Source organism: Alexandromys fortis, unplaced genomic scaffold (genome assembly GCF_014885135.2).
Source record: "Alexandromys fortis isolate MF-2015 unplaced genomic scaffold, M_Fortis_MF-2015_v1.1 scaffold_51, whole genome shotgun sequence".
NCBI classification, from domain to species: Eukaryota; Metazoa; Chordata; class Mammalia; order Rodentia; family Cricetidae; genus Alexandromys; species Alexandromys fortis.
In genome coordinates, this window is record NW_026067925.1 from 8525034 (window position 1) to 8549143 (window position 24110).

At 38.8% G+C, this 24110-nt stretch overlaps 1 protein-coding gene across 5 annotated transcripts in view; it reads right to left on the reverse strand.

Moving 5' to 3' along the window:
* Nvl (nuclear VCP like) overlaps positions 1-24110 on the reverse strand; it is a 48144-nt gene that overhangs the window by 9866 nt on the left and 14168 nt on the right. For all 5 annotated transcript variants that reach the window (XM_050142840.1, XM_050142839.1, XM_050142838.1 and 2 more), the window contains 9 exons: positions 22048-22165; positions 19644-19788; positions 16310-16553; positions 13500-13718; positions 11747-11851; positions 8815-8877; positions 5682-5801; positions 3882-3981; positions 1439-1545 (listed from right to left, as the gene is read on the reverse strand). In XM_050142840.1, coding sequence (XP_049998797.1) covers positions 1439-1545; positions 3882-3981; positions 5682-5801; positions 8815-8877; positions 11747-11851; positions 13500-13718; positions 16310-16553; positions 19644-19788; positions 22048-22165 — 1221 coding nt within the window. The remainder of the gene's footprint in view (positions 1-1438; positions 1546-3881; positions 3982-5681; positions 5802-8814; positions 8878-11746; positions 11852-13499; positions 13719-16309; positions 16554-19643; positions 19789-22047; positions 22166-24110) is intronic.

Sequence of the window (24110 nt, forward strand, 5' to 3'; positions counted from 1 at the left end):
AACTTCCTAATTACCCAGGTAACATTATTTCCCTTCTCAGATCTTCGATGGGGTTGAAGACTATATAAATGTAGTTACTTTTCTCTCACGACTTGGCCAAGTTATTTATTATACAAGACCTAAGCTAGTTAGAATAGGATATTTGTACTTATTGTATATAATTTTGTAGTAGGTTTAGAACTCTCTTAGTTAAACAAAAGGGGGAGGTGTTGCGGAGGTCCTTCCGTTCCTCCAACCAATAGCTGCTGAGATACCAGCCTATTGGGGCGTGGTCTCTCTCCCTTTAAAAAAGCTTCAATAACAGTAACAATAACAACAACAAAGCTAACTATGCTAACTCGGAAAACCAGAAGTCATTATGAAGACTTCAAGTCTCAATGTGTCTTTGAATGTTCCTGATGGACCTGTATTTACTTGTTTTACTTCCTCCAAAACGTCCTACTCCAGACAGAATCTAATGATCAAAGATTTAAAGACACAGGAACATGACTACAGTGATATCTGATAACACTATTTAACACTAACTTTAATCCTTCATTTAGTTTACCTTCATTTTGAGTAGAAAAATGAGACTGGACACTGTGTTCAGTGATCAAAACCAGCTCACTTTGGGAGAAGGAAGCCTGGCAAACATTTAAGCTATAGAAAGAGAGTAATCAATCAGCTAACCTAAATTACTACCCGGTATAACTTTAAAAGTAATATGGGCAGGGCTGGAGAGATGGCTCAGTGGTTAAGAACACTTACTGCTCTTGCAGAAGACTTGGGCTCAGTTCCCAACACCTGTAGTGATTTGTATTTTCACAAAGCTTGCCTGAAGATCAGAAAGTAAAACAGCCACACTAGTTACTCACAGAACGAGGGTGGTAGTGGTGCATACCTTTAATCCCAGCACTAGAGGGGAGGAGACAGGTCTTAGGCTCAGTCTCATCCTAAGGATTCATGGAGGCAGAATAGCCATTTTGGTGTGAAGTAGAAGTAAGAGCCAGTGGCTGGCTGCTTTGCTCTTCTGATCGTCAGGTTGAACCCCAATATCTGTCTCTGGATTTTTATTATTCGTGCTACACTCACATGACGAGGTTCAGAACTGCGAGTCACTCCAGTCCCCAGGAACTGATTCCTTCTGACCTTATTAGGCAACTGCTTATATTAGTGCACATAAATTCATGCAGACACACACATATATATAAAACAAAATAAAAACATCTTTAAAAATTCTATTTATTTATTTGTTTGTTTGTTTTTGGTTTTTCGAGACAGGGTTTCTCTGTAGCTATTGAGCCTGTCCTGGAACTAGCTCTAGGCAGATCTCGAACTTGCCCCCCCCCTCCCAGTGCAGTGCTGAAGACTAAAGGCGTGTGCCACCAGCTCAAGGCCAAAATAAAAACATTTTTAAACGATATAAACGTAACAAAAGAAAGCCATTTCTTTTACTCACTTTTGTGATAGTCTTTAATATGGCAACACGATCTGCTGGGGGTGGCAAACCTACAAAGAGCGTTTTGTCCAGCCGGCCTGGGCGTAGAATGGCGGGGTCAATGATATCTAGAGAAGAGAGAAATGCAAAAATAAGCCAAATAGAATAGTTCTTTTTTAAAAATGTAATTAATAAAAGACAGAAAGTTCTTTTTGAAAAAAAAAGCTAAAATTTTTGGTTAATTGGGTATGGTTAAAGCCAAATGGTCTGGGGCTGGGACAGTGACTTAGTTGGTAAAATGTTTACAATGCAAGAACTAAGACCTAAGTTCAAATTCCCAGAACTCATATAAAAAGCAAAGTATGGAGCAACTGCCTATAACATCAGTACTGGGAAGGCAGAGATGAGAGGATCCTGGTCGGCTAATCAAGCCATAGTGAGTTCCTCGTTTGGCAAGAAATCCTGTCTGAAATGCAGGTGAAGATTGAGGAAGACACCCTGCGCTGTTCTCCACATACATGCATGCACAAATATCCTTCCACACAAATCAAAAGCTACTACTTATCAAAACTGTCTTATGTTCCTTTGTGTTCCTGACTCTGAGTAGCTACAGCACAGGGCTGAGCTTCATACCGCCACAACACTGAGGCTAACTATAAAATTTTGACTTCTCCACCAAGAACCCATTTGTAAGCCAAATCTTTTTCAGTAGTCTGTACACCAAGACAGTGAGCACAAGAGGTACTGAAGGCTTTAACTTGTGTTTATGCAGGCAAAGTTAAGCACACGCGCGCGCACACACACACAGACACATGCGCACAAACACACACAGAAAACTCTCTATTGCGTCCACTTACATTTCATCCTTTCTATTATTCTTCGCTGATGTTTATTTTCCACCCTTGTTTCCCCTCGCAGTACAGAGCAAGCTGAGGGCCTTTTGTATGCTACGTGGCAAGTGCGCTACTATAAAGTGATTAGCTATTCTTTTAAGAGTATCTTGGCTCATGGCAAATTTTCTTAGTTCTTCACATAAGAAAGTATTCTGAGGCTGAGCGGGTGGCACATGCCTTTAATTCCAGTACTAGGAAGGCAGAGGCAGGTGGATTTCTGCGAGTTCGAGGCCAGCCTGGTCTACAAGAGCTAGTTCCAGGACAGGCTCCAAAGCTACAGAGAAACCATGTCATAAAAAACCAAACACACACACACACACACACACACACACAGCAAATACATGTTTATTGGACACCGAGTTCTAAGATGACAGTTTTTTTCAGCTCTTGAAAAGTATTATAACATTTCTCTCTAGCCTTTATTATCTTTTGATATAAATCTGCTGTCATTTAAATTTCACAGTGTATATGAGCACATGCAGGCAAAAACTCAACACACATTAAAAAGTACAAATGTTGGTGTTTAGTGGGGAGTAACGGCACATGCCTTTAATCCTAGCACTCAGAAGATAGAGGTACATAGATCTCTGGAGGCCAGTCTGGTTTATAAAGAGAGTTCCAGGACAGCTAGGGCTATTACACAGAAAAATCCAGTCTCAAAGCAAAAAAACAAAACAAAACAAAACAAAAAGAGTGAGGTTTTTTTGTAGCTCAGTAATTGATCAGAGTACTTGTTTATTATACACAAGGCCGTGCTTTCTATCACTGTGATAACCAAAAGCAACTTAGGGAAAAAAGTATTTATTTGGCTTACACTTAATGCTGCTAATGGCTTGCTCACCTGTTCATATTGTCAGCTTTCTCTTCTTCTAAAGATTTACTTATTTTTATTTTGTATGTTTTATGAGGGCTTTTCCTGAACGTATAGAGGTACACTGTGTATCTCTGGTGCCCAGAGACCAAGAAAGAGCATAGGCTGTCTTGGAACTTAAATTATAGATGGTTGTGAGCAGATGTAGGTGCTGGGAACTGAACCCGAGTCCTCTGCAAGAGCATCAAAAGTGCCTTTAACCTCTGATTCATCTCTCCAGCCCTGGCTTTCTTATACAGTCTTTATCCACCTGCCTAGGGAGGTTGCCTCTCACAGTTCAACACTCAAGATAATCTCTTACAGACATGGCCAAAGACTAATCTGAATAACTAACTATTCAAATGAAGTTCCTTCTTCCCAGGAGGCTCTAGGTTGTGTCAAATTGACAACAAAAACAACCAGCACAGAAGTCAATAGAAAAAAAAAAAAACATGAGGATCAGAAATTATTTTTTTAATTTAAAAAGATTATTATTATTTTATGTGTATAGTGTTTTGCCTGCAAATGTATCTGTGCATCACATGCTTGCAGGGGATCCCTGGGACTAGAGTTACACACAGTTGTTTGCGGCCTTGTGAGTGTTCACAACTGCTGAGCCATCTCTCCAGCCCCAATGTTTTTTTACTGCAGCATACACAAGAGCTGTATGAGGTTTTATTTCATGTTATGAACGCATTTGTGTAATGTTCTTCTTTCTTACCTGGCCTATTAGTGGCAGCCAAAATAAAAACTTGCTGGCGTGTTTCCAATCCATCCATCTCTGTAAGCAGCTGATTCACCACACGGACACTAGCACCTGTCTACAGAAAACAAAACATCCCCTTCAACATAAAGAAAGCAGCCTCCTTCCTCCATTTTCCCTCTGCACAGAATACATGTACTAACTTGAATGAGAGTTTATGTTGAAGATTACAGTGACTGAACCCAGAAGTCTCAGGTACTCAGAGGCTAAGGCAAGAGGATCACCTAAATCTAGGAGTATGGGGTCAATATGAGCAACAAAGAGGATCATTTTAGAAATATTATATAATATATATATATTATATATGAGAGAGAGAGAGAACAAGGTATGGATGGGAGGAAGACATGAGGAAGGAAAGAAGGAAGAAAGACAGGCTGGCAGGTGGGCCCAGTGACTACTTCTTAAAGAGTCACTACATACAGATACTGTGCAAAACACAATCATCAGTAAATTCCCCAATAAAGCTGCTAGTTAGTCAGGATGAAAAAAACTGAAGCTTAGAAGAGGTCACTTGTTTAAGATCTTAGCTCTGCTTAAGGGGAGAGATGAAACCTACCTATGAATCTTATGCTTCTGAATTATTTAGTAGTATTTAGTATAACCTCCATTTAGGCAAATCTCAGCTTCTAAGCTCTAGATTTCTCCCTATGTCAAGTGTCCCACATTTCAATGCAACACATACAGGAACATTGAGTACATTAAGAATTTTATCTTTTTCTTGAAATGAATGGTACAAAGTACGGCTATTCAGGACAACACCTAAGAGAATAGTTAGGAAGTTAAGTATAAGGTTATGGAGATATGAAAACATGGCAATAGACTACATAGACAATGAAGAAAATAAAAAAGTGGTGCTATGGATGTCATTATTAATTGCTTTTCTTCAACATAAATTTATGTATAGACACAGCAATGTGCTTAAACCAATTGATTCTTTTAAAAGGATGTACTTGTAGAGATTTATTATTACTCTCTGGTGACATAGTACTAATAATTAAGACATCACAATCTAGACACAATAACATCAAGACTCACTTGATTTTAGCCATGTGGTGGTGGTGCATGCCTTTAATCCTAACACTTGAGAGGCAGAGAAAGATGGATCTCTGCGCTTGAGGTCATCCTAATCTACACGGTTGTTGAAGCATATTCCTTACACTGTGTGAACACTGTGACTGGTTTAATAAAGAGTTGAATGGCCAATTGCTAGGCAGAAAGAGGTTAGGTAGGACGTGGGAAATGGTTAATGTAATATACTGTTCTTGGTTATTACATAACTGACAGATTCTTTAAAATATGACACAGTACTTACTATGTTTCAATATCTGAGCCTAATATTAATGTATATTATCTAAATCTAATGTATATACATCTTCAACCGTGATTCATACTCTCCAAATTCTATCCCACATTGCTTGTATATGTTTACAGAGATAGCAGATACAAATGTTTGAGAAAGTTCTGCTTGTAAAAAAACACTTAGAAGAAATATAAATATCTGCAACAAGGCATTATCAAGTAAATTCTGCTATAGCTAGGCATGGAATAGTATACAACAGGTAAAAATAAGATCATCAAGATAATCTCCATACTTATTTATAAACTATACAAATACGGAAAGAATTCTAAAAGGACACACAAGGGGCTCACAGTGCTAGTGTCAGCAACTTGCAAGAAGAGTAATCAGGTGAAAAAAAATTTCATGTTTCCACAAATGTGGCTTTTATGAATTTTTATTAAAAAATCTTCAATACTTACTTCTCGGTCTGATCTTCGAGGACATAAAGCATCCACTTCATCAAAAAATATCACACAGGGTGCTGAGTTCTTGGCTCGCTGAAAAACCTGTCGCACCGCACGCTCGCTCTCACCAACATACTGAACAGACACAGAAAGGAGATAAAATAAAGATTCAGTTCAATCTCGGGGCTGAATACCAAATGACAGCATGAGTAGTTTTATATTATGTAGATACGGTGTATTTATATATTTAGGAACATTAAACAATAATTAAGAAAGAGGCCAAGAATTTGAGAGAGAGCACACAGGAGAGGCACAGAGTGGTTGAATAGAGGAAATTTCAGGAAGGGATCAAATATTGTAATTAAATTTTAAAAAGTATTTAAAAATTGAAGTCATATAGATGTTAAGAGTTCTAGAAAGTATTAGTTTAAACCATATGCAATTGTTAGTATTAAATCATTTTGACATATAAAAACAGGCAGTTAGTTAGCTGTCTTGAAGGTGGTAGCACACTCCTATAATCTCGGTATTTGCAGAGTGAGATGGAGTGATGATCACCCATTTCAAACCAGCCGGAACTACACAGCAAAGCCCCCTCTTAAAAAATAGACAGCCTCCTGGCAGTGGTGGTGCACGCCGGTAGGGAGGTAGTGCACTGAACAGATCTTCAGGGTTAACCTTAGCTGGTTTTACCATCTTGCTGACCCCAGACCAGACATTTTTAAAGAAAAGCTATCAGGGCTAGGGAGATAAAATGTCAATTTAAGTTAGGGAAAGATTAGCCTTAAGTTCCAAAGGGATGGATTTAAACTTCATTAAGTGACAGAAGTGAAGCTAAGTGTGCCAGGAAGCAAACCCCGAGAGCAGAAGAGGAGTACCTGCACATACACAGTGGCAGAAGCATCAACAATGGCACAAGGAACAGAAGTGGTTCTCCTGAGCATGGACACACAGCAAACTCTAACAGACTATTGCAAAAGGCCAAGGACTCCTGACTGCTGTCCTCTCACCATGCCTACAAAGGCCGAAAAGGACCCCAGCCAGCTGATGAGGAACAAACACCAAAGCTGAGACTGGGGCACATGATTAAGGAGGGTCTACAGCAAGCCTCAAATGTATTGTTCTCTCCCCCCAAACTGAGCGATAATGATACATTAAGGTGCATAATATATAACTCCTTATATTCCTGACCTATTTCAAACTAATTTAAAAATCTTGTCTTCAAAATGCTTTACTCTTGCTTTAATTTAATGTATGCATTAGCATCTATTCTGAACACAGCACCTAAATTCTAGCTTGGTATAAAGGCTCTTTAGTATCTAGCTGCAACCTGCTCCAACTTCATCGTCTACCAAACTACTCCCATCAAGGCTCTTTATAACACATCATACTCTAGAAATTTAAAAATAAACAACTAAATAAATGTACACAGGTACATAAAAGCCCATAAAAAATACCTAAGAATAAACTTTTATAGGAAAAGTCAAACACACCAGGAAAGACAAAGACAGAGACAGACAGACAGATAGACAGACAGGGCTGGGATTTTTATCTGTAATACTGGAAAAATATGAAAGATGGGAGTTGCTAATGAAAGAGCAAACTTAGCTTGCCTGTTGAAATATGAGCGGCGGGGCTGCGTCCCCAACACCCCGGCCGCTTGGCTAGCTCATGCCCGAAATAACAACACACAAACTGTATTCATTTAAGAACTGCTTGGCCCCTGAACTCTAGCCCTTACAGGCTAATTCTCGCTCCTGGACTAGCCCATTTCTAATGATGTGTGTAAGCACCCCAAGGTGCGCTTACCGGGAAGAGTCTAGCCTCCGTCCATCATGGTGTCTCTGCTCCAGAGTGCAGAGATGTCGAGTCTCTCCGGGAGCAGAACAGAGTCTGACCTCACTTCCTCTTCCACCCAGCATCCTATTCTGTTTTCTCCTCCCATCTATGTTCTAAGCTGAGGCCAAGCAGTTGGTTTATTATAACTTAACCAATGAAATCAACAGATTGATATATGACACTCCCACATCACTTGCCCAGAGGCCTAGATCTGATCCTTGGCACCCAAAGAAAGAGCTCTGTTTGAACAAGCAGGATGAATATACTGTTAATCTCCATTGTCAACTTGACTGGATTTAGGATAACCTCGGAGACTGGGGAGAGCACACCTCAGAAGATGTCTAAGGGTGTCTCCAGAGAAAATTAACTGAGTGGAACGGCTCCACCTCATGGGTTAGAATCTAAGCTGTCCCACCATGCCATCTCTAGCATGGTGGCCAGAACCTTTCACAACAATGAAAATAAATTCCTCGTGTTGTTTCTGTTATTTTGTCAGGTCTAGGGTCACACCACCCTCAACAGACCTGATTTTGTTATTTTGTCAGAATGACAAGAAAACAAACTAACGCAATCTATTGCTGTTGTTGTTGCCTAAATATGTTACAAACACTGAATAACCTTTTTACTGTACATATGGGTGGCAGGAAATAAGAAATTCAGTCTCTTAAGTTTGATGTAAGTGCAGAAGACACAGCATTTCAACACTTCCTACTCCAATAGACCCTGCCAGCTACAAAGCTTCTCCACACTAAGCATTCCTTCGCTGTTCTGCACATCAGAGGAGAAATAACTCAGAGTTGGGGATAGCTCAGTTGATAAGTGCTTCCACACAGCATGAGAACTCAAGTTCAGTTCCCAGCACTAACTGAAAAAGCTGGGCACTAGGGAGGTTCATTAGTCAGTAGCATAGTCTCATAAGCCCCAGGTCTAGTAGTAAGACAGCTTGTCTCAAAACACAAGGTGGAAGTGTCCCAAACAACAACACATAAGGAAGACCCCTGGCCTCCATACGCATGAGTACGTATAACACACACAAACACCAACAATTCATATTTCACAAGGATATTCAAGAATAAAAACATCTGAAGTGTCTGATAAATAACATGAATACATTTTAATGTTAATAACTGTAATAAATCATTTTACTTTTTAAAGGTGCAGAAACTTGCTTGTAGGTTAATAGATTTATTCAAGAAAGCATTTACAGACCCTGTATATTATAGCAAACTCAGTCTTCCAGTGTCATAATTGATCTGAGAGCACCTACTCATCATGGTTTATCTTAAATAGCTGCTGCCATACAACTTACCATATTTAATAACTCAGGGCCTTTGACGGATATAAAATTTAGTCCAGACTCATTTGCCACAGCCTACCCAGAAGAAACAAAAAGATACAAATAAGACAAATAGAAAAAACATTTTGTACTTATTGGATGCTAATTACTGAAAGAAATTTTAAGCCGGATGTTGTGGCATGTATACACCTTTAATCTCAGCAGGCAGGAGGCAGACGCAGGCCATACCTTTGTGAGCTGAAGGCCAGTCTGCACAATGAGTTCCAGGTAAGCTAAGCTATTTTTAAATGGACACTGCAAACTTAAGTTGTAAAATGAAACCTTTAGAAAGCCACCTTGATGTACTTTAAAAACATTGCATTCTTGGGACTGGAGAGCCGGCTTAGCAGTTAAGAGCACTGGTTGTTCTTCCAGAGGACCTGGGTTTGATTCCCAACATTTTGCCTATTAACTGCAGTCCCAAGGGGCCAGATTCAAGAGGATTGGACACCTTCACACACACATACAAGCAGTCAAAACATGAATGCATATAAAATAAAAATTATAAAAAAAATGCATTCTAGTCACTGAAAAATGATTTAGGACTACATTTTAATAAAATTACCAGTGAACACAAGATTATATAGTGTAATGGGACTTTTGAGTCAAGGTCTCACGTGGCCTATGCTGGTCTCAAACTCATTGTGCAGCAGAGGGATAACCTTAAACTCCTGATCCTCCTGCCTCTAGCTCCCAAGTACTGGGATTACTGGAATGTACAACCATATCCGTATCATCATAAACTACAAAACATCTCTATGGCAAAACTAATAGAAGCATTAAAAAAAACCTTTAACATTTTTCATTACACTTACTTATGTTTATATATGTATGTGTGTGGTGTGTGCGTGCTTTACAGCACTCTATGGAACTCAGAGGACAATGTGGAAGAGTCAGTTCTTTCCTTCCACAATGTGGGTCCTGGGATTGAACTCAAGCAATCAGGTTTGATGCCAAGTGCCTTAACCTGCTCACTGGCCATCTCTTTAAAATACTGTATTCAAGGGCTAGACAGATCGCTCAGTGGTTAAGAGCACCAGCTGCTTTCCCAGAGGATCTGTGATTCCGAGCACCCACACAGCAATAGGTATGTAAGTCTTTGCAACTCCAGCTCCAAGGTTTCTGATGCTTTCTTGATCTCTCTGGGCCCCCGGCATACATACCACACAGGTAATATTAAAAACAAACAAACAAAAACAAACCTAAAAATATTGTATCCAGGAAATATTACTAAGCAAGAAAAGTGTATAAAGACCTTTTATTTGAAGTTAGGTATAGTAATACACATTTACAATCCCAGCACTCTGGCGGTTAAGGTAGGAGGGTGATCTGTAAGAGTCTAAGGCCAGCCTACGTAGGATATATAGGACATACAGCAAGAAACTACTCCCTATACTTAACATAAAAATTTTCTTAATTAAAATTTTACATTTTAGAAATATGGAATATATATATTATTACTATGGTTTAGATATGCAAGATTTCCTAAAGGTTTGTATGTTAAAGGTCTGGCTTTCTGCTAGCAGTATTTTGGTAAGTATTTGGATCATAAAAGATTTGACCTAAATGATAAATTAATTGATGCATTAATAGTCCAATCTTGCTAGGCAGTAGTGGCACATACCTTTAATCCCAGCATCTGGAGGCAGAGTCAGGCAGCGTGAGTTTGAGGACAGCCTGGTCTACAGAGTTCCAGGACAGTCAAGGCTACACAAGGAAAAGAGAATTTGATCTCATTACTGTAACACCAGGGGCACATTCTGGAAAGACGATCTTATTTCCAGTCTCTTTCTCTCTCTGCTTCCCAGCTGGCACGCGGTAAGCTACTTTCCTTTGTTATCCTTCTGCTATGTTCTTCTCCTCACCACAGGCACAGAAACATGGAGCCATTATCAGATACTGGACCAAAGTCTCAGAAATCACGAGGCGCAATATGTCCCCTTGTGATGTTTAGGTGTTTGATTACACCAACAGAAGCTCATAAACAAATTATCTTGCATATATTGTATCTTGATATGTATAAAGAAAAACACCTGGGACCAACTAGAAAATGAAACAATGGTAGTAGAAAGGCGTAGTAGAATTATAAACTTTTTTTTTTCATTTTGGTAATATATATTCTCTATTGCGAAAAGCTTTTTTAAAAAAGAATATTATAAAGAACACATTGAAAATATTCAAGTTATAATAACTGAACAAAAGCAAGAAATAGAGCAGCTACAAAGATGAGAATGGCTCCTGAGCAAATATGACTGGCGAGTTCATGAAATGTGTCCTAACTGGGAGAGACATAAGGCTTTCTGTCCTCAGGGGACAGACCCCCTTTTCTTGCTTCTTTCCTAGGAATGAGGGTGGCACAACAAATTAAAACCATTTTGTTAGCTAGGTGATGGTGACGTAACCTTTAATCCTTGCACTTGGGAGGTAGAGGAGGCAGATCTCTTGAGTTCAAGGACAGCCTGGTCTACAGAGCAAGTTCCAGGACAGCCAGAACTGTTACACAGAGAAACCCTACCCTGAAAAAAATAAATAAATAAAAACCCATTCAGATCTAAAGAGGGATATAAGAATGTAGAAAATTTTATTTAAAAAAAAAATCAGGGAGGCTGGAGAGTTGGCTCAGCGGTTAGGAGCACTGACTGCTCTTCCAGAGGACCCAGGTTCAATTCCCAGCACCCACATGGCAGCTCACAACTGTCTGAAAAATGCAGTTCCACGAGATCTGACACCTTCACACCAGTGCACATAAAATAAAGTTAAATAAATCATTTAAAAAAAAATCAGTTTTGCTAAAACAGATTTCTAACAGAAAGTATACAAAGGATGTATTTCATGTCATGATTCAAGCCTTATTATCCTCCTGAAGGCAAGAAAAGCAATGCATGCAGTTGAACTTCTACCATACCTTTGCTAGCAGAGTTTTCCCACATCCAGGAGGACCAGCTAGGAGGATGCCAGCTGGAGTCACCAAACCAAGCGTTCTGAACTGGTCTGGGTTGCGAACTGGTGCCTAGAACAAATAATGCCAACAGCGATCCATTATAGATACCCACTTTACACTGAATATTCAAATGCATCTCATCTTTTACACTTGACCGTGATCACAAGGGCTGAAAATGGCAGCCCCTGGCTGACTCGTTTCAGACATCAGGTACATGGTGACAAATAGGAAAGGCTCTCTTTTTCTTTTTTGAAACAGGGTCATTATGTAATCCTGGTTAGCCTGGATCTCTACATGTAGACCAGGCTGGTCTCAAGCTCAAAGATTCGCCTGTATCTGTCTCCTAAGAAGAGGGATTTAAGGACTATACTATCACATTAAGCCAAAGTCACCGTTCTTAAGGTGCAATTTATGAGAACATATTAGACAAAAAGATAATAATATTTCATTATTTTTGTTTTGTTTTTCGAGACAGGGTTTCTCTGTGGCTTTGGAGCCTGTCCTGGAACTAGCTCTTGTAGACCAGGCTGGCCTCAAACTCACAGAGATCCACCTGCCTCTGCCTTCTGAGTACTGGGATTAAAGGTGCACGTCACCACTGCCTGGCTTCATTATTTTTATAACGTGCGTGCTGAGGTATATAGACTGGAGGACAAACTATTGTGTGTCCTTGCCTTTCACCTTCTTTGAATTAAGGTCTCTTGCTTTTCTGTCGTGTTTATCTAGCAGGCTGGCCTTCCAGGGACGCTTCCTGTCTCTACTTCCAGTCTCCCTCTTGGAGTGTTGTGGTTATAGACATTCACTACTGCATCTGATTTAACATAGCTTCTGGGGATACAAACTTAGGTCCTTATCTTACCTGATGACTGAGTTATTATCCCAGGTCAAGAAAAACTACTGCAATATTCTAAAATCAAGTTTTAGAAAATCAACCAAATTTCTAAGTTATGAAAATCCAGGTACAGCTTTCTCCAGGAAATCATGAGACAACAGACCATGCACACAGTCAAATGCCACACATGCCTGTTCTCTGCAATTCTAATGTACTTTCACTTTTGATAGTACATACCCATTAAATGGATCATAATTAAATTAAAATGGTCAATAAGCAGAAAAGAAAAAGTAAACTAAAATCAACCCAAAGTTCCATGGGTGTAAAACTGCCTTGATCCTCCTGAATACAAACAAGACACAAAGGTGGTTTTCATACAAATTGGTCTTGTATGAAACCAGGATTTGTTTTCCTTGAACTCATAACCAAAATAATGAGTATGAAATATCTCAAGAGAATGACATCTCATTGTTGGGACAGTTAGACTTAAAAAAGGTGACAACTGAGGCTGAATTTCCAATTATAAATAAAATAATATCTCAGTAAAGCTACATTTCAAAAGATGTATTTGGGAACAATAGAAATGGCTCGGTGGTTAAGAGCACTTATTGCTCTTACAGAGAACCTGAGTTCAGTTCCCAGTACCCACAAGAGGGGTTCTCAACAATTTATAACTCTAGTTCCAGAAGATCTGATACCTTCTGACGTCCGCCAGTACTAGGCATGCGCATGTACACAAATACGCACACAGGTAAAATACTCATACACATAAAATAAAAGTCTGAATCTTTTTAAAATAATATAATCTGGTAGACATACATGCAGGTCTTTTTTTAAACTAGATCTTAACTCATGAGCAGTGATACTGAGAGCTGATATACCTACCAATATTGCCATAATGAGCTCTTCTCTAACATCTTCCAGGGCGCCAATATCAGCCCATGTCACATTAGGGACAGTTACAAAGCCTTCCCTTTTGGCAGAAGGCTGGACTTCCGCTAGAGCAACAATAAAATCATTTAATTCAATGCACAGTCCTTGCATCTGTTCCTGTGAGAGGGGATCTTGGTCTCTTAGCAACCTCAACAGCCTTTGCAATTCATCCTTTAAGACAAAGTTAAAGGAAAAAAGTGTGAACCACAATGTTACATGCAATTTAAATAATTATTCCAAGATTCCATATGTTATAGTGACTTTAATGAGCTTCTATATAATAATTTCTTTCTCCTTTATATAAGATATATTCATTTCATTCTAAGTAGATACTATATCTGGTTAAATAAAGATAAATCAACTATAATCAAGATATATAAATATAATTTCTAGGCCAGTATTAGTGGCCCATGTCATAGTCAAAGAGAGGAAGAGAGAAGACAAATTGATTTGATATTAAATATGTTTCTAAATTTTAAGCTAGAGTTAGATAATACAAACACAGGCAGTTGGATGATATCCATCTCATTAATTTAATTTCATTTCTAAGTATTCATAAAACAGCCGACTTAAGAAAATCTATGCTTGCCAGGTATTGGTGGCACATACCTTTAATCCCAGCACTCAGGAGGCAGAAGCAGGCAGATCTCTCATTAGTTCGAGGTCAGCCTGGTCTACAAAGCAAGTTCCAGGACAGCAAGTGCTGTTACACAGCAAAACCCTGTCTCAAAAAACCAATTAAAGGGAAAAAAAAGAGAGAGAGAGAGAGAAAAGAAAGAAAAAAAAGTTGTGCTGGCAACAATATAAATTTATAAGGTTCTTAACGCTTTATAAATCAAATACACAGTAGGCAGCTTTCCTAGTCCAAAGGGAGATTGCTTGCTCTGTGAAGATCATGAAGGGACAGGAAAAAAACCCCATCCTCAACCCCAGCCCTGAGACAGGGTTCCTTTGTGAATCCCTTGCAGAGGCCTTCAACTCATAGAGATCCACCTGCCTCTGCCCCCCAAGTACTGATATTAAACGTGCATGCCACTATCACCCGAAAAAATTTAATTGGTTAATTCATGTGGATAGGTGTTCTGCATACATCTAAGTGTGTACCACGTGTTATGTATGGTGCCTGCAAAGGCCAGAAGAGGGCGTTGGATCTTCGGGGACTGAAGTTAAAGACAGTTGAGAGTTGCCATATGGGCTCTGATATTTGAACCCAAATCTTCTGGAAGAGCTCTTTACCAGGGAGCCATGTCTCTAGTCTGTTTTAGCTCTTTATTCATCCTGTAATCAACATCTATATCGATTTATGATACTGTTATATTTACTGTGTGCTTTGTGCTAGGAAAGGTAATACTAGCAACTAAGATTAAAATAAAAGACTCTGTGTTTGACTCAGTCAGATTATCAAAGTAGGAAGATTATGCAGCAAACTGCTGCCATTAAAACCATCACACTCAGGCTGGAGAGATGGCTAAACAATGGCTGCTATTCCAGGACCCAAGTTCAATTCAGAGCACCCACATGGCAACTCACAGCTGTTTGTTAACTCCAGTTCCACGGGATCCAATGTCCTCTTCCGGTCTCCTCAGACAGCAGGAATGCATACAGTGTACACATATATATGTAGGCAAACAACCAGTATCATACCTGCTGAATGTGTTATTATTCAAGAAATTCTGATATTTATAGTGCTCTCTTACTTTTCCCAATAGTCTCACTTTACCAAGATCTTTAAATGCAGACCCTGATTTTTCATTGTTGTATTGAGCACTTAGAACCTGATTTCTCATTGTTGTATCGAGCACTTAGAGGCACTCCCAATAAATACTTATTAATAACGAACAGGCCAAACCTGGATTAAAGTAAGCCCTGAGTTTAAGTTAAATTCATATGAAAATTAAATTTGAGCAAAATGAGCTTTAAAATACAGTTCTGGGGCAGAAGAGCTGGCTCAGTGGTTGAGAGCACTTACCACTCTCGTGGAGGAACTGGGATCGAGTCCCAGCACCACAAGTGGCTCACAACCATCTGTAACTCCAATCCCAGGGCACCAGAAGCTCTCTTCTTACTTCCATGGGCAACAGGCACACATGCCTGCTCATATACACATGCAGGCAAAACATCGATATACATAAAACAATAAATTCCAAATAAAATGAAATGAAATATAGCTCTACTTAGTAGAGCCATGCAGTAAATCTCATAAAAAGCATCCTGCACTGATAAAGTTTATAGCATTTGCTAGTTTGTGTATGAAAATATCGTTATCTACCTGGAAATCAGGAAATTTAAGTGCTTCTGCATTTTTGTGAAATTATATTTTACAGATTAGAAAACCTGCGTTATGCCAGGCAGTGATGTCCCACACTTTTAATCCCAGCACCTGGGAGGTGTGAGGTCAACCTGGTCCGAATGGCTAGAGTCATTACACAGAGAAACCCTGTCTCAAATGAATGAATGAATGAATGAATGAATAAGAGAAAAACAAAACAAAACAAAAATACCCCACACAACTAAAAAACAAAATAAAAGGGTTGGAGAGATGGCTCAGTGGTTAAGAGCACTGGATGTTCTTCTAGAAGCCCTGAGTTCAATTCCCAGCAACCACAAGAGACAACTCACAACCATCTCTAGTGGTATCTGATGTCCTCTTCTGGCATTGTCATACATACAGATAGAGCACTCATACATAAATAAATAAATCTTCATTAAAAAATAAACAAATAAATACAAGAGAGAGAGATGGAGAGAGCACTGAAGAGCACCTGTGTTTCAGAAGTGGGGTCAGCCCCCCGCCTCTCCTCCTGGGCTCCTTTAGGGGGCAACCCTTCCATCTCAGGACTCTGCTGCTCCTGCTGATTCATCAAAACCCTATTGACTGCACACATGGCTGCCTCTCGGCAAAGTGCCATCAGATCAGCACCGACAAAGCCCGGTGTTAGATGTGCTAAGTGACAAAAATTGAAAGTTTCTGGAAGTCGCAGTTTTCGGCACAAAGTTTGAAGTATTCTGTAGAAATGACAGTTGAAAAAAATTTAGACCCGCCAGTCTAATAGTAAAAGCAAATTCCTAACTATATTTATTTGAAAGTTCATACTATATTAACCTTATTGATAGTCTCATGAATAAAATGGAAAAATCATTTACTCAATAAATGCTTGGTCACTGCTACATGCCCAAGTTTATCCAGAAAAACTTTTGCTAAATATCTATTTATTGGGAACTATGCTATGCATTATAAGGAATATAATAAGTACAGCCTTTAAAAAAAAAAAAATATATATATATATATATATATACTTTTAAGCGTTTTGCAATATTGTAGAGGAAATAGCTTATGGGGACACTTTCAGAGCAAACAAGACATGAACTTATCAGAAAAAACCTCTACACTCAAACCATACTTCTATTCAGCACCAAAAGCTTGCCCCCCCCACCCCCAAACAGTGTTTTAATGTGTTGCTCTTGTTGGCCTGCAACTTGATATACACAACAGGTTAACCTTAAACTGACAGAATGCCTTGCCACACAAAAAACCCAGGATAGCCAAAACAATTCTGTACAATAGAGGAACTTCCGGAGGCATCCCCATCCCTGACATCAAGCTCTATTACAGAGCTACAGTAAGGAAAACAGCTTGGTATTGGCATAAAAACAGAGAAGTTGACCAATGGAAATGAATCAAAGACCCGGATATTAATCCACACAGCTATGAAAACCTGATTTTTGACAAAGAAGCTAAAATTATACAATGGAAAAAAGAAAGCATCTTCAACAAATGGTGCTGGCATAACCGGACATCAACATGTAGAAGAATGAAAATAGATCCATATCTTTACCACACACAAAACTCAAGTCCAAATGGATTAAAAACCTCAATATTAATCTGACCACATTGAATCTCACAGAAGAGAAAGTGGGAAGTAGTCTTCAATGCATGGGCAAAGGAGACCACTTCCTAAACACAACCCCAGTAGCACAGACACTGAGAACAACAATAAATAAATGGGACCTCCTGAAACTGAGAAGCTCTGTAAAGCAAAGGACACAGTCAATAAGACAAAAAGGCAACCTACTGAATGGGAGAAGATCTTTACCAATGCCATATCGGACAGAGGACCAATCTCCAAAATATATAAAGAATTCAAAAAAAAAAAATCAGACATTAAAATTCTAAATAACCCAATTAAAAAATGGGGTGCAGAACTAAACAGAATTCTCAATAGAAGAATCTCAAATGGCCAAAGATACTTAAGGAAATGTTCAACATCCTTAGCTATCAGGGAAATACAAATCAAAACAATTCTGAGATTCCATCTTACGCCTGTCAGAATAGCTAAGGGCAACCATTACTTTCTATTCTACCATTTTAACTAGCAGGGTCTTTCTACATAGCCCTGGCAGTCCTATAACTCACAGAGATTCATCTGCCTCTGCTTCCCAAGTGCTGGGATCAAATGTGCGTGCCACCACCACCCGGCACCATTTTCTTTTTTAATAAACTGCCTCTACTTCTATCACTATCCACTTGTGTGTATGGGAAGCATATACTCTGGGTTATTTTTAAAAAAAAAAAAAAAAAAAAAGGAAGAGGACATGAAGTTGAGAGAGGATGGGGCAGGAAGAGGTGTATATGCAAGGAGTTAGGGCAAGGACTGGGAGATAAATACGATGACAACACATTGTATGCAGGTATGAAATTTTCAAAAATATTTTTTATAAAAAAAATAAATAAAACAGCTCTCCCTTCATGTATGTCGAAGATTTCTTATAAAACAAAAGTCGAGTTTGGGGGTGTGTGAGAAGTGTTTTAAAGCACTTGCTGCTCCTGCAGAGGACCTGGGTTTAATTCCCAGCATCCACTGGCCACTAGCAACTGTGTGTAAGTCTATTTTCCAGGAGATCTGATGCCCTCTTCTGATCTCCATGGGCAACAGGCATGCATGTGGTGCACAAACACACATGTGGGAAAAATTCTTATACACACTAAATAAACTTCGTTTGTTTGTTTTGTTTTTTCGAGATAGGGTTTCTCTGTAGCTTTGGAGCCTGTCCTGGAACTAGTTCTTGTAGACCAGGCTGGCCTTGAACTCGGGGATCTGCCTGCCTCTGCCTCCCAAGTGCTGGGATTAAAGGTGTGAGCTACCACTGCCTGTAGGGGATGGGGGAGAAATAAACTTTTTAAAAATTTTTTTAAGGAAAAAAAAATATCATGTTACCTTAAAACTTATCTTCTAGGGCTGGGGCAAAGTTCAGTGAAAAAGAAAGCACTGGTCTAGTTTGGAGCAAACTCTGAGTGCAACCCTAGCACAGCACTAAAACCGTTCTCTGGTCAGGACATTGTGTTAGGTTACATTAATTTACTCTCCACAGATCTTAAAGCTAAAGCACTGTTAGTATTTTACACATAAAGTAAGTTACTTTTTAAATTATTATTTTCATGTAAAATTAAAGGTTGGCATAAGACACTATGAAGCAGAGCTGGGATTACTTTCTGTATTGAATTATAGCTCTGAGATTACAGGCATGGACAACTTTGCTCAACTGTTCTACAAATAAATAAATATGAGTAATATGAATATTATTATTTTGTTGGAGATATAAAAGTATTAAGCTGTTTGAAGAATACATACGAACATAATTATTATCTATACAAATAATTATGAAGTCAACATCTTAGAAACTGTTGACTAATAATTATTTTTAGAAAAACGAAGTGACATCAGACACTGGGAAGAAGGAAAGGATGGACTAGACCTGTGCTGAACCTTTTACACACAGCGCTTTCTTACCACTTCCTCCACCTTTTCTTCTTCCCATCCCTCCAAGGCAATGATTTCCCTTCATTATTTATTACTTTTCCTAAAAGTAGCTAGTGACTATTTTAGCATCACAAAAAAACATTATAAATGTAACAGCTTTCAACATTCACTAGATTTCTACTCTACTACTCAAAACAAAACAAATAAAACCCAATGAGAGAGACAGACAAGAGATGGAATGCACTACATTGTATTCTTACTATTTACTTTCAAAACCTGTTGCTCAGCTCACATAGTGGAATATAAACAACGTCATTTTATGATAATGATAATATACCTTTCTCTGGAAGCCTCATCTGGGATACCCAGGCATACTTCTCGGTCAAATCTTCCTGCACGTCTTAAAGCAGGATCCAAAGAGTCTGGTCGGTTAGTAGCTCCAACTACTAGAACTCGAGCTGTAGCCGCCACGTTATTCAGATCTAGTGAGGACCAATGTTTATACAAATCATTTAAAGGTTAGAGAGAATTTGTGTACTTTAATATATAAATACTTTAAATCATTGTCTAATACAGTAAAAGTGTGAAGAAGATAGATTGCCTTTGGGCTGCAATTCACAGTCTACTAAGGACTATGAAGTGCATAATTAAGGAAACACTGTGTCAGACAAGTTTCAAGAAATTTAGTAACAATCAGGATAAACCAAGCACTGTAACAGAGCAATGGAGGAGGAGATGAGGCTTCTTAGGAACAAACCCTGCAGAAAAGCCTGACGGGCAAGTGTGGTATTACAAACAGAGCTAAACGTTACTGGAGTTCTAAGACAACAAGAGCATGAGTGAAAACACACAGGTGCACAGGCAATGCACACACAGACAATGTAAATGGCCCAGCAGTGGGAGAGAGGAAGGCAGCAATGTTGTCTCGCAAGAATGGGGGAGAACCAGACAGTGGGATAGAACATCCCAAGTTGCTCTGGCTTATTTTAGAGACAGATTTTCAGGAATAAACAGAATACAGGGTTTAACTTTTATCTTTCACAAATATTCTACCAGTTTTAGCTTTCATAAATATTCTGTCAGCTGAACCAGAATTAAACAGAGAGCGTTTAGGCTACCCTGCCTCAGGAAATAACATGGCATTCAAATGTTACGTATATTATAAATAATGGACCTATTTTATTAGCAAGAATCTATTAAAAGCTTTTCTCATACTATAGGTCTCAAAAACATGACCGAAAACTTAAGATGAAAATGAAACGGTATAGGGTACTAGTGGTGTAATTCAATGGTAGAGAGCTTGCAGAGCACACACCAGGACCCAGGTTCAATCCCTGGCATTGCACAAAAGGTAAAATACAACAAGTAATTTATAAATTGGCACAATAAGAAACTCATAATACATATTATGTTATGTAGTATTTCAAATTAACTTTCCATTTGTATTTTTTTGGTTTGTTTGTTTGAGACAGGGTCTCATTCTTTAGACAAAGCTAGGCCTGAAATATACTATGTAACCCAACCTAGCCTACAACTCATGGCAATTATCCTGTCCCAGCTTTCAATGTACTTGGGTAACAGATTACAGAAATATGACACCAAAACATATTCTATTTCTTTTCTTGTTTTTGTGATATATACCTGGCTGGACTGTAATTCACTATGCAGCCAGGTTAGCCTCAAACTCTATAAGGAAACATTGGTAGAAATGCTTAATTCTGCATAGTAAACTTAAAGAATATTATTACAGTTAAAAGAGGTAAACATAGGACTGGAGAAATGGCTCAGCAATTAAGAACTCATAGTGTCCTTTCAGAAGATCCTAGTTTGGTTTCAAATAACCAGCCCTGGGTGCTCAAAATGACCTGTAACTGTAAGGGATCTTATGTTCTCTACTGGCAATGCACTCACACATAAAAACCACCACATACAAACTTAAAGTACTTTTTTGTGGAAGTGAGGATAGAGACAGGGATTCACATTGTAGCTCTGGCTACCTGGAATTCACTGTATAGACAGGGCTGGCCTCAAACACACAGAGATCTGCCTGTCTCTGCCTCTGGAGAGCTGGGATTAAAGGCACCTGCCACCACATATGAGCAAAAATAAAAATATTTTTTAAAGACAGAAATAAAAATACATTAAGATTTTATTATTTCTCTTCCAAAGATATTCTTAAGGGACAACAGTAGGTACTATGTGACCCTGAAATTGTAGAAAGCAAAAGCAAAACAACATAATATATGCATATTTAATTACTACAGAGTTGAGGAGACAGCTTAGGTAGAAAATTATTTGGTACACAAACATGAGGTCCTGAGTTTAATTTCCAGAACCCACATTAAAGAAAAACAAAAGGCATGAAACCTGGCACACCTGTAATCCCAGTGCTGGAAAGACGGGGACAGGCAGATCCCTGGGGCTCACCAGCAGTCAGTCTAGCTTATCAGGCAAGCACTAAGCCAATTCAATTAATGATGGTCCCTAAATAATGATATCTGAGATTGTTCTCTGGGTTCCCTTTTCACATACACATGTAAACACTCCTGGCACACTCATTTGTACCCACATATATACATACATACACAGGCAGAGTACAACACAATTTGAAATGACTGGAAAATCTACAAAAAAGATCCTATTATGAGATTCACTATTTAAATGGTTCATAAATGCACATACGACTTGCATTATTTTAAGAAATATATTATCTTAAAACAAATTCATTATTTTAAACTGACCATCCATGCAGGTTAGAAGCTGGGCTACAATTCTTCGTTCCATATCTTTTGAAGCAACTTCTCTTTTGGGGGTAATAGCATCAATTTCATCAATGAAAACAATACAGGGTGCGTTTGACTAGAAATAAAAATAACACAAAGATATGACTATAAAATAAATTCTCTATATTGGTAGATAACGTTTATGTATTCTTTAGAAATTTAAAGCTCAAGGATCAGTCAAAGAATAACCATGAAAAAGGCAGTTCACAAAAATGCTTCTGATTGTTCTGTCCTAAGAGAACCAGATACTCTGAAAACGGAATGCACCATGGTTCTGAAATACCTTCTGAAATTCTTCTGTAAGTCAGATATATTTGCATGCTACATTTAAAAGCTTTAAACTAAGCACAGTGGCACATGCTATTAATTTTGGGCCTTGGAAAGACCAAGAATTCAAGGACATCCTAGGCAATGTCTCTAGTTCCAGGCCAGACTGGCTAGAGGAGATCCCATTTCACAAAACCAAAATAAAAATAAATTTCAAACTAGAAAATACAAGTTTGCTCAAATGATATGACTTTTTCTCTAACATAAAAATGTCAAAATTTGGCCAGATGGTGGTGGCACACACCTTTAATCCCAGCACTCAGGAGGCAGAGGCAGGAAGATCTGAGTTTGAGGCCAGTCTAATCTACAGGAATTCTAGGACAGCAAGAACTGTTACACAGAAAACCCTGTCTTTAAAAAAAAAAAAAAAAAAAAAAAGTAGGTAAGGAAGACTGCTTGCCACTAAGAATGACCAGAGTTTGAATCTGGGGATCACAGGGTAGGAGAGAACTGTCCTCCAACTTCTACATGCTAATGTAGCCTTGGCACATGTGTATGCCACCCCACCCCCATAAACAAATGGAATAAAAAACTTCTCTTTTAAAAAAAGTGATGCAGGGACTGGAGAGATGGCTCAGCGGTTAAGAGCACTGACTGTGCTTCCAGAGGTCCTGAGTTCAATTCCCAGCAACCACATGGTGGCTCACAACCATCTGTAATGAGATCTGGTGCCCTCTTCTGGCCTGCAGCTATACATGCAGACAGAACACTGTATACATAATAAATAAATAAATCTTTTAAAAAAAAAAGTGATGCACTGTGGAACACTTTAATATGGATAAAATGGGCAAAACAGTTCAGACTGGTAATCCCAGCAGTGACTAAGGTAGAAGGATTGTTATAAGTTTGAGGGCAGCCTGGAATCCAGACTGAGACTCTAATTCAACAACAATGACAATGAAGAGCTAACATAGTAAGTTTTATAAACATACATTTTACCACAAACACATAGTAATCAGAGTAATCAGGATTCAGTGAAAAACAAAAACCTAGGCTTACAACCTCAATCCACTCCTGAGTCAACAGTGACCCTAAACTCAAAGTCGCACAATGTCAGCTCAATATGACAGCGAAGTGACAGACATCTGGCCTATCACGACTGGCTTTCTTCCTCAATCTTCCTCATGACAATGTTTGCAAAGAGCACCTAGGACTGCTAGATCGATCAGTTACAAAGGTTACAGAGCAAGGTCTCAGAAAGCAAACCCATTATTTCCTGTCAGTGACCTGGAAAACTAAATGGGAAAGAATAAATGGTAATAATCAGAATTTAGCCTAAGGACAGGATTAATTTTAGAAAAGAAGTACCTAGCTCAACAAAGGTTATGTTTGTTATTCACTTGGGTTCAGGAAGAAGTGTTGGAAAAAGTGTAAAATCACATGCTTATTCAACACCTGCATCAAGCACTGTACTAGTTTACAGAGACTAAACTCAGAACTAAGGACTTAATGTGCCGTTTATCTTTGGATGCATGTCTGCCATTGTGTTTATCATACACACAAAATTTTCCATCGTGGTCTGAATGAGAATGCCCCCCCCACACTCACATACATGGGCTCATATCTGAATACTTGGTTCCCAACTGATGAACTGTGGGAAGGATTAGGAAGTGTGGCCTTGCTGGAAGCAGTGTGTCAGAGGTGGCAAACTCTGAAGTATCAAAAACACTACTCATTCTCAGCTAGCTTTGTCT